Here is a 12,142-nt window from a genome sequence, read left to right as displayed (position 1 = left end):
GGAAAAAAATGCCAGGATATGCAAAATTCATAAAGGATTTGATCGCCAAGAAAATGTTAATCACTTATGAACATGTTGACAATATTCATCATTGTGGTGTTGTAGTTACTAGATCTTTGGTAGAGGAGAAGAAAGACCCTGACACTTTCACAATACCTTGCACTATTGGATCTTTCAACTTCACTCGATCATTATGTGATTTGGGGGCTAGCATCAACATCACTCCTTTTTTTGTATTAAAAAAATTAAGATAGGGAGCTCTCAAACAAACTACCATGAGACTAGTAATGGCGGATGGGATAGTGAAGAAGCCTTTTAGTTCCTTTACGATATTTTGGTAAAAGTGTCTTATTTCATATTTCATGCTAATTTAGTTATATTAGATTGTGAAATGGACTTTCAAGTATTGATTATCTTGGGAAGACTATTTTTGTCTATAGGTAGGACACTGATCTGGAGAAATGAGATCTGATGCCGAGACTGAATGATGAACATGTGAAATTCAATGAATGCAAATCTATGAAGCACCTTGATGAATTAGGAGTGGTGTCTATGATTGATATAGATAATGAGGAGACAGATTCATTCCATTATGTTGATGTACTTACTCTGTGTAATGATGTTTTTGATATGATTTTTCCTGTGGAAGAGAGGCTAGGTGTCGATGCTCTTGTGGCTGTGATTTTGAATTTTGACTCTGAAGATATCTAGGAGTATGAGGAGTTAGTGATTGCACTGGATAGTAATGGTTATAATTATGTACCAAAGAATTTTGATCTAGATTTAAAGAATACTACACCACCTGCTCGTCCATCCATTGAGGAACCATCGGAGTTAGATTTAAAGGCCCTCCCATATCGTGTGCAATATGTATTTTTGGGAGCCAACAACACTTTGCCAGTTATTATTGCATCTGATTTGATCTAGTCAGAGGTAGAAGCATTATTGTTCGTGTTGTATAATTTTAAGAGGGCCATTGGATGGTCCATTACCAATATTGTTGGTATTCCACCTAGTTTGTGTACTCACAAAATTCAGCTTGAGCCGAATTGTGTTCCATCTATTGAAAATCAACGTCGACTTAATTCTCATATGCAGGAAGTGGTTAAGAAGGAGATTATCAGATGGTTTATTATTGGTGTAGTATTTCCTATTGCCGATAGCAAGTAGGTTAGTCCGGTTTAATGTATGCCGAAAAAGGGTGGAATGACTGTTGTACCTAATGAGAAGAATGAGCTAGCACCTATGAGACCAGTCACGGGATGAAGAGTATACATAAATTATAGGAAGTTGAATGCTCAGACTCAGAAGGACCATTTTCCGATGTCGTTCATGGATCAGATGTTGGATAGATTAGTAGGCAAAGAATAGTACTATTTTCTTGATGGGTACTCCAGTTACAATCAGATTACTAATGCACTGAAAGACCAAGAGAAGACTACCTTTACATGTCCATATGGGACCTTTGCATTCAAATGAATGCCATTTGGACTATGTAATACTCCGGCCATATTTTAGAGATGTATGATGTGTATTTTCTAATATATGGGGGAAGACACCATTGAAGTTTAAATGGATGAATTTTCTATAGTTGGGGATTCTTTTGATGATTGTCTCAATCACTTGGCAAAATCTCTACAAAGGTGTGAGGAGTGCAACTTGGTACTTAATTGAAAGAAGTGCTATTTCATGGTCAAAGAAGGAATTGTTCTTGGGCACAGAATGTTGAAGAGAGGCATAGAGGTTGATTGAGAAAAGATTGAGGTGATTAAAACATTACCTTATCCATTTTTTGCAAAAGAGATTTGGAGTTTTTTAAGGCATACAAGTTTTTATAGGTGATTTATTAAGGACTTTTTGAAAATTGCTAGTCCACTTTGCAAGCTTCTCGAGAAAGGGGTAAAATTTGATTTTGATGATGCATGTAAGAAGGCTTTTGAAAGCCTAAAAGAGAAGTTGGTGTCTGCTCCAATCATTGTGTCTACTGATTGGTCTTCACCTTTCAAAATTATGTGTGACGCTAGTGAATTGGCTTTAGGGGTTGTACGAGGCCAAAGAAAAAAAAAGATTCTTTATGCTATCTACTATGATAGTAAGGCACTAAATCATGCTCAAAAGAACTATACCGTGATGGAGCAAAAGTTATTAGCTCTGATTTATTCCTTTGAAAAGTTTAGATCTTACTTGATTGGGACAAAGGTGATTGTGCACACAAACCATGCAACATTTTATTACTTAATGGCTAAGAAGGATGCAAAGTCGAGGCTTATCCGTTGGGTGTTATTGCTGGATGAATTTGATTTCAAGGTGAAAGATAGAAAAGACATAGAAAATCAAGTTGCGAATCACTTGACTAGACTAGAGGAGGAAGCTATACGGAAGGTCTCTAAGAGATTAGAGATTGAAGACAGTTTTCCGACTGAATAGATATTGGCAGCTTCCCAAGATTTAATTCCATGGTTTGCATATTGTGCAAATTACTTAGCTAGTGACCTAGTCCCAGAAGATCTTTCATATCAATAAAGGAAGAAGTTCATGTACAAAGTTTGAAAACTTTTTTGGAATGAACCTTATCTTTTTAAAATTTATGCAGATGGAATCATTCGTAAGTGTAAACCTGAAATGGAGATGATGAGCATACTTGAAGTGTGTCATTCATATCCAGTTGGGGGTCATCATATTGGAGCCCGCATAGCTCATAAGATCCTGCAATGTGGCTACTATTGGCAGACTATATATAAAGATTCCCATGACTATGCTGCAGCGTGTGATCAATGTCAACGACAAGGTACTATCTCTAGAAGACATGAATTACCTATGACCCTTATTTTAGAAGTGAAAGTGTTTAATGTATGAGGCATATATTTCATCGGACCTTTTGTGAATTTGTATGGCATGAAGTACATACTTGTGGTTGTTGACTATATGTTGAAGTGGGCAGAAGTAATTATGCTTCCTAATAATGAAGCAAGAAGTGTCACTGCATTTTTGACAAAGAACATCTTTTCTCTATTCGGTATGATACGTGCTATTATTAGTGATGGAGGGTCATATTTTTTCTATCATATATTCTAGAGTCTGCTTGAATAATATGGTGTAAACCACAAGGTGGCAACACCTTATCATCTGCAAACTAGTGGTTGAAGTGTCCAATAGAGAAATTAAGTCCAGATTGGTGAAGACTGTGAATGCCAATCGGACTGATTAGGCCAAAAAGTTAGATAACACATTATGGGCCTATCGTACAGCTTACAAAACCCCCATAAGTGCTTCACCCTGTTAGCTGGTTTATGGCAAGGATTGGAATTTTCCTATTGAGCTTGATAATAAGGCACTATAGGCATTGAAGAAGATAAATTTAGATTAGAAGGACACAGTCAAGTTCAGGTTGAATGACATTAATGAGTTGGATGAATTCTGACTCCAGTCATATGAAATTTCAGAACTCTATAAGGAAAAGCTGAAGCTGTATCATGACTGAAAGATTGAGAAAAGAGTTTTTGTAAAAAGTGACCAGGTGTTACTGTACTATTCAAGGCTTTATTTGTTTCCAGTAAGAAGTCAAGATGGCATAGTCCTTTCACAATGACAAAGGTTTACCTCTATGGTTCTTTAGAACTAAAGGAGAAAGGTCCAAGCCTATTCAAGGTAAACGGATAAAGAGTAAAGCACTATATGGGAAATATAGAAGAGGTGAAAGAATTAGCTGACATTGACCTTGATGAAGTCTAAGTAATAAATAAAATTGCCTTGTGTTGTGATGTTAAATCAAGCACTGCATGGGAAGCAACCCATGAGGCCAGTTGGTGAAGTCTAAGTATCCAACTTAGCCACGTCCTGTCGTGATGTTAAACCAAGCATTGCGTGGGAGGTAACCCATGTTTTTATACTTATTTCATTTATAGGGTAACATGTTTGTCCAATGTGCAGGACTAAAATGAATGCAAACAAAATCCAGAGAAATTAAAATGGGATCATACGGACACTTTACGAGTTCTATCTATATGGTATGACTCATGAGTAGGGGTTGTATTGGCATGAGAGAATAATTAGAACCAGATAGAAGTTTTTGGAATGAATACGACTCCCATTATGAGTCATACCCTTTTGGTACAGTTCATGACCAAATGCCATACCCCTTCCAGAACCAAAGTATGATCCTTGGACCATCCGAGTCAAAAAAATGACCCGTAAGCCTGGGTATGAGTTGTATAGACAACTCGTACCCCCACTTACTAGGTCAGTTCTCGAGTAGACCCAGCCCAATAATTAAATACAAGAGGAAATTGAGACCGGACAGAGCATCCGACATTTCTAACTCGTACCCACATAAGTTTATCCCCAATTTTAAACTTCAATCCTAAAAATCAACTTTTTTCAACTCAATCCACTTACCAACAACCTCAAATTGGTCAATTGGTGTGATTTTAACTCGAATTTAAGGCCTCTAAGATTCCAACATCAAAATAAGCTACTCTACACTTACCAAGTAAGTTTCCCAATTTATTTTTGCTATATTATAAGTTGAAATGAGTAGGATGTAATATTGTCAACATGGTTTAAGTGGCATTTCTTCATTTCATGGATTGTTGATACATTATTTATGCTATTTGAGTTGAAAATAGTGAATGGGTGTAGAACTAGGGTATGGAAATAGTTTTTGGATATGCTTTTGTGTCTAAATTGCTCGAAATAGCTGAATATAGTTTTGGTTACTTTGGTAATTTCATGAGAGTCAAACTTTGAAGTTGGACTTCTATTTTGCAGTGGAATATAAGACTCCTTATGACTCGTACCCACCAGTATGGGATTCGTAATGAGACTTTTACCCACTGAAAACATAGAAATCTAAGAAATTTAAGATTCTGCAATGGATACAACTCAACCATACTAGTCGTATCCAGACCGTATAACTCATACACACTTATCATACCCACCTGGGAAGAATGATAATAGAATAAAATTTTCTAACTAGCTAATGGTTGTTGGTTAAGAGTCATGCCCATTCGGTACGACAGGTAAGTAGGAATCATAAGCTGGCTAGTGAACAAAGGTCATACACTATCTAGGATATGACTCGGGAACACGATTCGCATATAGTGGGTACAAACAGTACCTACCACTCGTACCTTACTAAAACCAAGAACATTGAACTTTAATTTTTAATTTTTCTTTTCTTAGTTACTAATATTAGTGTACTTATAGGAAAATGCCTCCAAAGAATGCTTCGTCTACCAAAATAATTGCTAAAAAGGGGAATAAACAAGAACCAATTGAGAGCTATAGTTCCTGATACTAAGGGGGTTGTTGTTATGCCCCCAACTACTATTAAGTGAGTCCTGATTAATGGGAAGGTTGCTGATATGAATGGGACCCAACCTGAGGGCACACGTACTGATGTTAACACTCTGGCACCTTGAGCGCCTAGGTATGTCCCTGATCTTTACTTTATCTTATTGTTGTAGCACTGAGAATAGTGCAATTCTCTTAGCTTTGGGGTGGGGGTACCAAAAATTTTTAAAGCGATTTGAAAATTTTTAGATGTAGATACAACTGAAAGTCTGTCATGACGTGCAGGTGCGATGTGGGAAGCTGAGATAAGGAGTAGATCAACGCGCCTATAGCAACAGGGATTTTTCATTTTTTATTATCATTGATGGATTTTGATTAAATTTCTTATTTCTGATGTATTGAAAGATTTTGATTCTATTTGATTTTACTTTGTGATTGAGGAAACAACATTGCTTACTTTTTGAAGGGCCATTGTGAAAAGTGGTGTTAATGTTGTGTTGAAAAGAATCGAAAATGATTAAAAATGCTGAACCCCCTCAAAAATTTTGTTTAAGTATTTGCATAATTTATACATTTGTATGAGATTGATGAGTATCTAATAATGGTATTAGGATTAAGAATAATACAGATCAAGACAAAACAATTGCATAGTTGGATAACTAGCGCTTAGTAGTGTAGCCCTGTGCAAGGGTGCTTGTAAGGTTTACTGAGTTCCCGAATCTATAACTTGCCTGGTTCCTTTTACCTAGGTCTAGGGTGGTTAAGTAGGAGATGATCATAGGTCATTGTTGCATCGGTCCACTCGAGCCTAAAATGCCTTAACCAAAGTGTAAATCCCCTTGATAAAAAAATTTGAGCCTGTTTAGACCAATATTTATTGTTACACCTATCACCTTCCTATTTAACTTTCAATGAACCAATTTTCACTTGTCCTCCTGTGGATACTGTGTACCTCAACACAGTTAAATTGCCTAAGTTGAGGGTGGCTATTATAGGGGTGTGTAATAGAAAAGCTAGAATGAATAAAAGTGAGTACAAGGGAAATAGTTGAAACATGGGCAGGTGTGATGTAAAGAAAAGAAAGAAATGTGCAAGGTGTACAAAAATAAAAACAATAATAAAAATAAGTGATCGAAAGCAACACCTGACCTTTTGATGCATGGGTATGGTGAGTAAACAAAAGGATTGTGATTTTCTCAAATTATGTGAATATTGAAAATTGAATTGGTAATAACCATAACCAAATTTTGTGAAAGTGGTTTTGAGTACGAGTAAAATTTCATTGAACTATTTTTGGAACAATAGCATGATATAAAGAGGTTATTGAAACATGGTGGTTTGATTTATTGAACAAAGGGAGTCATTTTCCCAAGTTAATGGAATTGTGATGGCATGTTGATGTTACCTTGCAAGTATAGTTCGTATGACGATACCAACAGTGTATACCTAAATGTGTATTATGTTTCAATGAACGGAAATATGTGATAAATGTTTTAATGGAGATTAAAAGAGGGTTCTATAGTTGAGTTGCAAAAATGGAGGTCTCGAGGGACCAATACTGGTAACCGCGGTTGCCGATGTGGTGATCTAAATGACCGGGTGGTTTGAGTCCCCCTTATTATATGATTGGGAGGTTCGAGTCCCCCATATTATATTACATGATTGGGTGCTTAAGTCACCTTGGTATGCCGAGAGGTTTTAGTCCCCCATGGTGTATATGTACAACCTCTAGTTCTTGCAGCTACACATATTGAGGCCCTTCCTTCTAGGGAAGAGCTGGACCCATATAGCCCTTAGGAGCCTTCTTATAACAGTTGAGCTACACAATCCAGGATAAAGTTATAAAGTGCATAGTAACTCTTGTTCTCTGTCTTGGCATGTTATTCGTGTATATTTATAATAGTGTTCATATGGTTTGAATTAGAATTATTTTATCTCACATCCCTAAGTAACAAGCTAGTTCTCAACCCGCTAACCATCTATAAATGCGGTATCCCCACACTATGCAGGCACCAGATATACTTCTACTTTTTTTGCACAGTGAAATGGTAAGCTTCCATTCTCTGGAAGACTTCGTGATTTCATCAGTATCCTTTTACAGACTAAAATTGAAGAGTTTATATTAACATTGTCATTGGCATTGACATTATCAGAATTGGGGGCATGTCCCAAAAATTTATTGATTTTGGTTTTGTTAGAAGTCTTTGTCGATATTATTGTGGACTTGGGTGGTGATGTTGGTTGTTTTGACTGGTTGACGATTACCGATTGTAGACATATCTTAAATTCTTTAAGCTTATCTTATGCTATCTTGTTATGTGTTAGAAATTCATTCGATGTTGGTGGTATGGTGTTCTATTTGACTAGGTGCAGGGGATGGTCTCAGTCCTTATAGGACTTGAGATACCTATCACGGCCAGTCCCTATTTTGAGTCATGACAACAATCCTACCCTAGTTGTAATAAGTGTGGTAAGAACTACCTAGAGGAGTGCCTTTACGGTAAATAGAAATCTTTTAGATATGGTTGGATAGGTCACCACCTGAGAGATTACCCTTTCATCTTCTTTAGTATCTCTAAATGGTTGAACTATTCAGGAGGGTTCCTTTATAAGTGTAGGTAGTGGTTAGTGTCAAAACCATTTTTATGTACTTTGATCCCACCTGAATCTGGAGAGCTCACCCGATGTAGTCATTAGTACATTATAGGTCTTTTCTTAGGATTTGCATGCTTTCTTAGACCTTGGGGCTAAATTGTCTTTCATGATCACATATGTTCCTATTAATTCCAGAGTCGGCCCTAAACAACACTCGAAACCCTATTTTGTTTCCACTGCAGTTAGTTAGTCCACCATAGCTAAAAAGGTATAAGAAATTGCCCAGTCTTAGTCCTATATGGAGTCACCACATCTTGTCTAGTTAAGTTAAGCATGACCGAATTTGATATCATTCATGGCACAAATTTAATACATTCCCATCAAGGGAATTGGCAGGTTGTTTTAGTTTAGTTATTTGCTAAAACCAAAACCAAACCAACTTAGTAAGTTTTTGAATTTCTAAAACCAAACTAAACAAAATAAAAATATAACTAATAGTTTGGTTCTTGAAAGTAAGACAACAACTCTGTTGGGAAAACTTCCTTTTTATCTATGCCCTTCACTATTACTCTTAAGCAAAGCCACAAACAATGACTTGAATTGACAGTACAATGTGTGAACACTTCCCAAGAAAAATATTTAGAAACTAAATATAAGAAGTGATAAAATAAACCACCTAAAAGTTAAAAAGATAAATTTCTTACTCAATAGGACATAAAAGAAAGTGTGAAAATCATTCATAATCTCATAGTACTACTGACTGAATGTAGACATATGACTAGAAGTGCAATGAATAAAGTTAAGTTGCGGATTAAAATTTAAAATATAAAAAATATTTATATTTAAATATTTATAATATATATATATATATATATATATATATATATATAATTCATCGATTAGGTTTATTATTTTGTCAAGTTTTTAGGGTAAAACTAAAACCAAACCAAATAAGTATTTGTGTTTAAAATTTAAAACCAAAATAGAACAAACCAAATGTCAGCTTTTCTAGTAAATTTTGATTGGTTTGCGGTTCATTTTGGTTCTTAACCAAACCGAAAACAATACTAATTTTTATTATGTCTTAGCCAACTGTAGACCCAGAGTCATAAAATTTAAGTCTCCAAATGATCCTATTTTTAGAGTGTTGAAGGCTAGTGCTATAGTGTTTATAGGTTGCTTCATCTCTTACCTTAAGGATAGGAAGTTGATTTCTCAAATTTGGAGACATCACTTGTATGTGTTCATTTTAATATGATCATGGATCAAATAAGACTACATAACGTGTTCATCTAGAATAATTAAATTTCATCGGAGGAGATGGCTAGAGCTTCTTAAGGACTATGATATCAGTGTGCTTTACCATCCGGATATGGATAATATTGTAACTAATACTCTTAGTATGTTGTCTTTGAGTAGTATGACCTATGTTGAGGAAGAGAAGAAATAACTAGTAAAAGATGTTCATAGACTCTCTCCTTATGACTTTTGTCTTACAAATTAGAAGGTGGTAGTGTAATAGTTCATGGTTCACATTCTTCACTAGTCATGGAATCTAATGAAAAGCAAAACAATTATCATAATTTGTGATAATTGAAGGATGTTGTCCATAATCAAAATGTGGAAAGAGGAGATGGTGTGTCAAGGCAGGTCATGTATCCAAAATATAGATGGTATAAGAGAGGATTATGATAAAGGCTCATAACTCTCTATATTTTTTTAACCAGGATCCACTATGATGTACCATGATTTACAAGAAGTTTATTAGGAAAATGGCATGGAGAGAGATACTGTAGAATTTATATCTAGGTGTCCAAATTACCAATAGGTGAAGGGTGAACATCAAAGACCAACAAGTTTAGCTAAAGACATCCATTTTCCTACTTGGAAGTGGGAGAAAATCCATATGGATTGTGTGACAATTTTACATTGTACACGTCGGCAACATGATTCTATTTGGATAAAAAGACGGGATGACTGTAATACCCCAAAAATCCAAATCAATATTATAGCCACGTTTCAAGGTCATGCATAGTACATTATAGTTCTTTGGTAGTCATATGCATGAGTTCTGTGTATATTAAGGCCTCAAATAACTCCCAACTATTATGCGAATCAAAATAATCTTTACCGATTAAATTTTTGATAAGAATGTTGCTTTAGTCAACTTCAAATGAGTATATCTTTGGCTCAATTGAGAATTTTCGAGCCCAAGACCCACTAAATTATAGGAAATTGAATTATCTTACAAACGATACAAATTTTGCCTAAATATGATACTCGAATGAGAAGTTATGGCACTTTTAGTGCATAACAGTATCCCAACGCGATAAGGCCACGTCGCGGTGATGACCAAAATAACGTTCGTCCTTTTCCAGTGTGTCATCGTGATTTTCACCGCGTCATACCAAAGGGCCATTTTGCAATAGTACTTTTACAATGGGGCACCGCGATTGGCACCGCGTCGCGCCAAGATTCTAGTTGGGGATCATCCGTTTCTAGAGGCACAACACGATAGCACCGCATCAAGCCATAGGGTAAAATGGGGATTGTTAGTTTTCCAGTGGCCCAACGTGATTTCACTGCGTCGCACCAGAGCTAAAAATTGGGATTTCTAGCTTTTGTGATTTAAATTCTAGGGACTATTTGGTATTTTGTAAGACCCCACAAAATTCTCTCATAGTTTGAGCCTTAGAGCGTGTCAAGTGAAGCGTAAATCTAGTCCTAAAAGATTGAGAAGTTCCTTCCTAAGTGATAAATATTTGAACCATGTAGAATTTCCATAATGTAGACTTTTTGTCATGTAGATCACTGAATAATGTTTCCATCGATACCAATTTTGTCAAAATCCGGCATCGAACGAGGAAGTTATGGCCATTTTACTAAATATAGTCAGAACTGCCGAGGTGCGATGGCTGGGTTGATGGACCGTCGAGCTTGCGATAGACCGTCTCCCAGCCCATCACAACCAAGGTAGTGACTCCCTTTCCTAGTCAATGTGCGACGGCCAGGATGACGGACTGTTAAGGCTGTGACGGACCGTCGCGCTGAGGCAGTGTGACCTCATCTTGGCCAACGTGCGACGGCCGGTCCATTGAACCATAATATTTGTGATGGACTATCACTTCGACCGTCACCTAAAGGAAGTGCATTCTTTTCTGGGCCAATATATGACGGACGATCCAACGGACCGTCAGACTGAGCGACGGACCATCACTTCGACCGTCGCAGTCCCCGATTGGTAATTTTAACTTGATTTTTATAAGGGATTTTTGGACTTTTTCCCACTATTTTCATCCCCTAGTTATATCCAATCAAGGCTCACAATTTCTTTCTTCATCTTTAACATAAAAAACTAGGGTTTCTACAAAATCAAAACCCTTCTTTCTTCTTCTAGAAAAATCAAGAAAATCAAGAATCTCTCCGAGAGCCTTCGAGAAAGAGTTTCCCTAAAATATGTAGATGTTGATTCTTGGGTCCCTTTCATCTAAGAAGCTCAAGAACACTTTTCAAAAATTCAAAGATCTTATGTTTATGGGTTTTCATGATTCATATGTGTTGAAATTGATGTTCATGCTATTATTGAGTTTTGATTCATGTTTGTTTGCAAGGTTTTCAAGATTTTGCCTTGGTATGTGATATTCAAGTGATGTTCATGATAATCCCCCTTTAAGTTGCTTGTTAAGTGATGTGTTTATGTCAATTAAGTGAAGAAATTGTTGAATAAGCAAAGCATGCTCCCCATATGTTTGATAAAATACTTATATGAAGGAATTAGAGCCATTATAGCATGTTGGCTAGAAATCCCCAATTGTGTTCAAGCCCATACAGGCCAAGTGTTTGTTGAAAAGCCTTAGTGAATAAATTGTGACACGATAGCATGAAATTTTCCAATTATGTGCTCTTCGATAGATGCTAAGACTTTAATACATGCTAAGTGTTTGATTCAAGACCTTGTTGAATGGAGTATGAGCCAATAGTACGTCTCCCTATACTATCACATGTTTATTATTTCTAATTGCTTGAAGAGATGCTTTAGTGATTGTGATAGTGAATGAATGTCCATGGTCTTGATAATTCAAGAATGGTTATACTTTACTTTTATGTTATCGAGTACTGGGGGTATTTATACCCAAAAATTTAGCTGCAGTCTAGAGCATGTGTCAGTTTTCACGATAATCTAGTCAATCCAAGATTCTCAGAACCTAGTAAGTTATAAAACCCTATACTCTCAGACAGTTACAGAACTTAAAAA

At 36.2% G+C, this 12,142-nt stretch overlaps 1 protein-coding gene across 1 annotated transcript; it reads left to right on the top strand.

Annotated features, from left to right (window-relative positions):
• Positions 1-2,238: 2,238 nt before the first annotated feature.
• Positions 2,239-3,941, top strand: LOC124888896. Its single transcript, XM_047400184.1, has 3 exons — positions 2,239-2,410; positions 2,594-2,788; positions 3,931-3,941. The coding sequence occupies exons 1-3, from the start codon at positions 2,239-2,241 to the stop codon at positions 3,939-3,941; spliced, it is 378 nt and encodes a 125-aa protein (XP_047256140.1).
• Positions 3,942-12,142: the final 8,201 nt, after the last annotated feature.

Source organism: Capsicum annuum, chromosome 11 (assembly GCF_002878395.1).
Source record: "Capsicum annuum cultivar UCD-10X-F1 chromosome 11, UCD10Xv1.1, whole genome shotgun sequence".
Lineage (NCBI taxonomy): Eukaryota > Viridiplantae > Streptophyta > Magnoliopsida > Solanales > Solanaceae > Capsicum > Capsicum annuum.
This window is presented reverse-complemented; position numbering and strand designations above follow the sequence as displayed.

Excerpts from the sequence above, each read along its gene's own strand:
- LOC124888896 (XM_047400184.1), top strand. The coding sequence starts at position 2,239 with ATGGCTAAGAAGGATGCAAAGTCGAGGCTTATCCGTTGGGTGTTATTG. Across the intron at positions 2,411-2,593 it reads GAGATTAGAGATTGAAGACA|ATGGAATCATTCGTAAGTGT; the intron begins GTTTTCCGACTG and ends AAATTTATGCAG.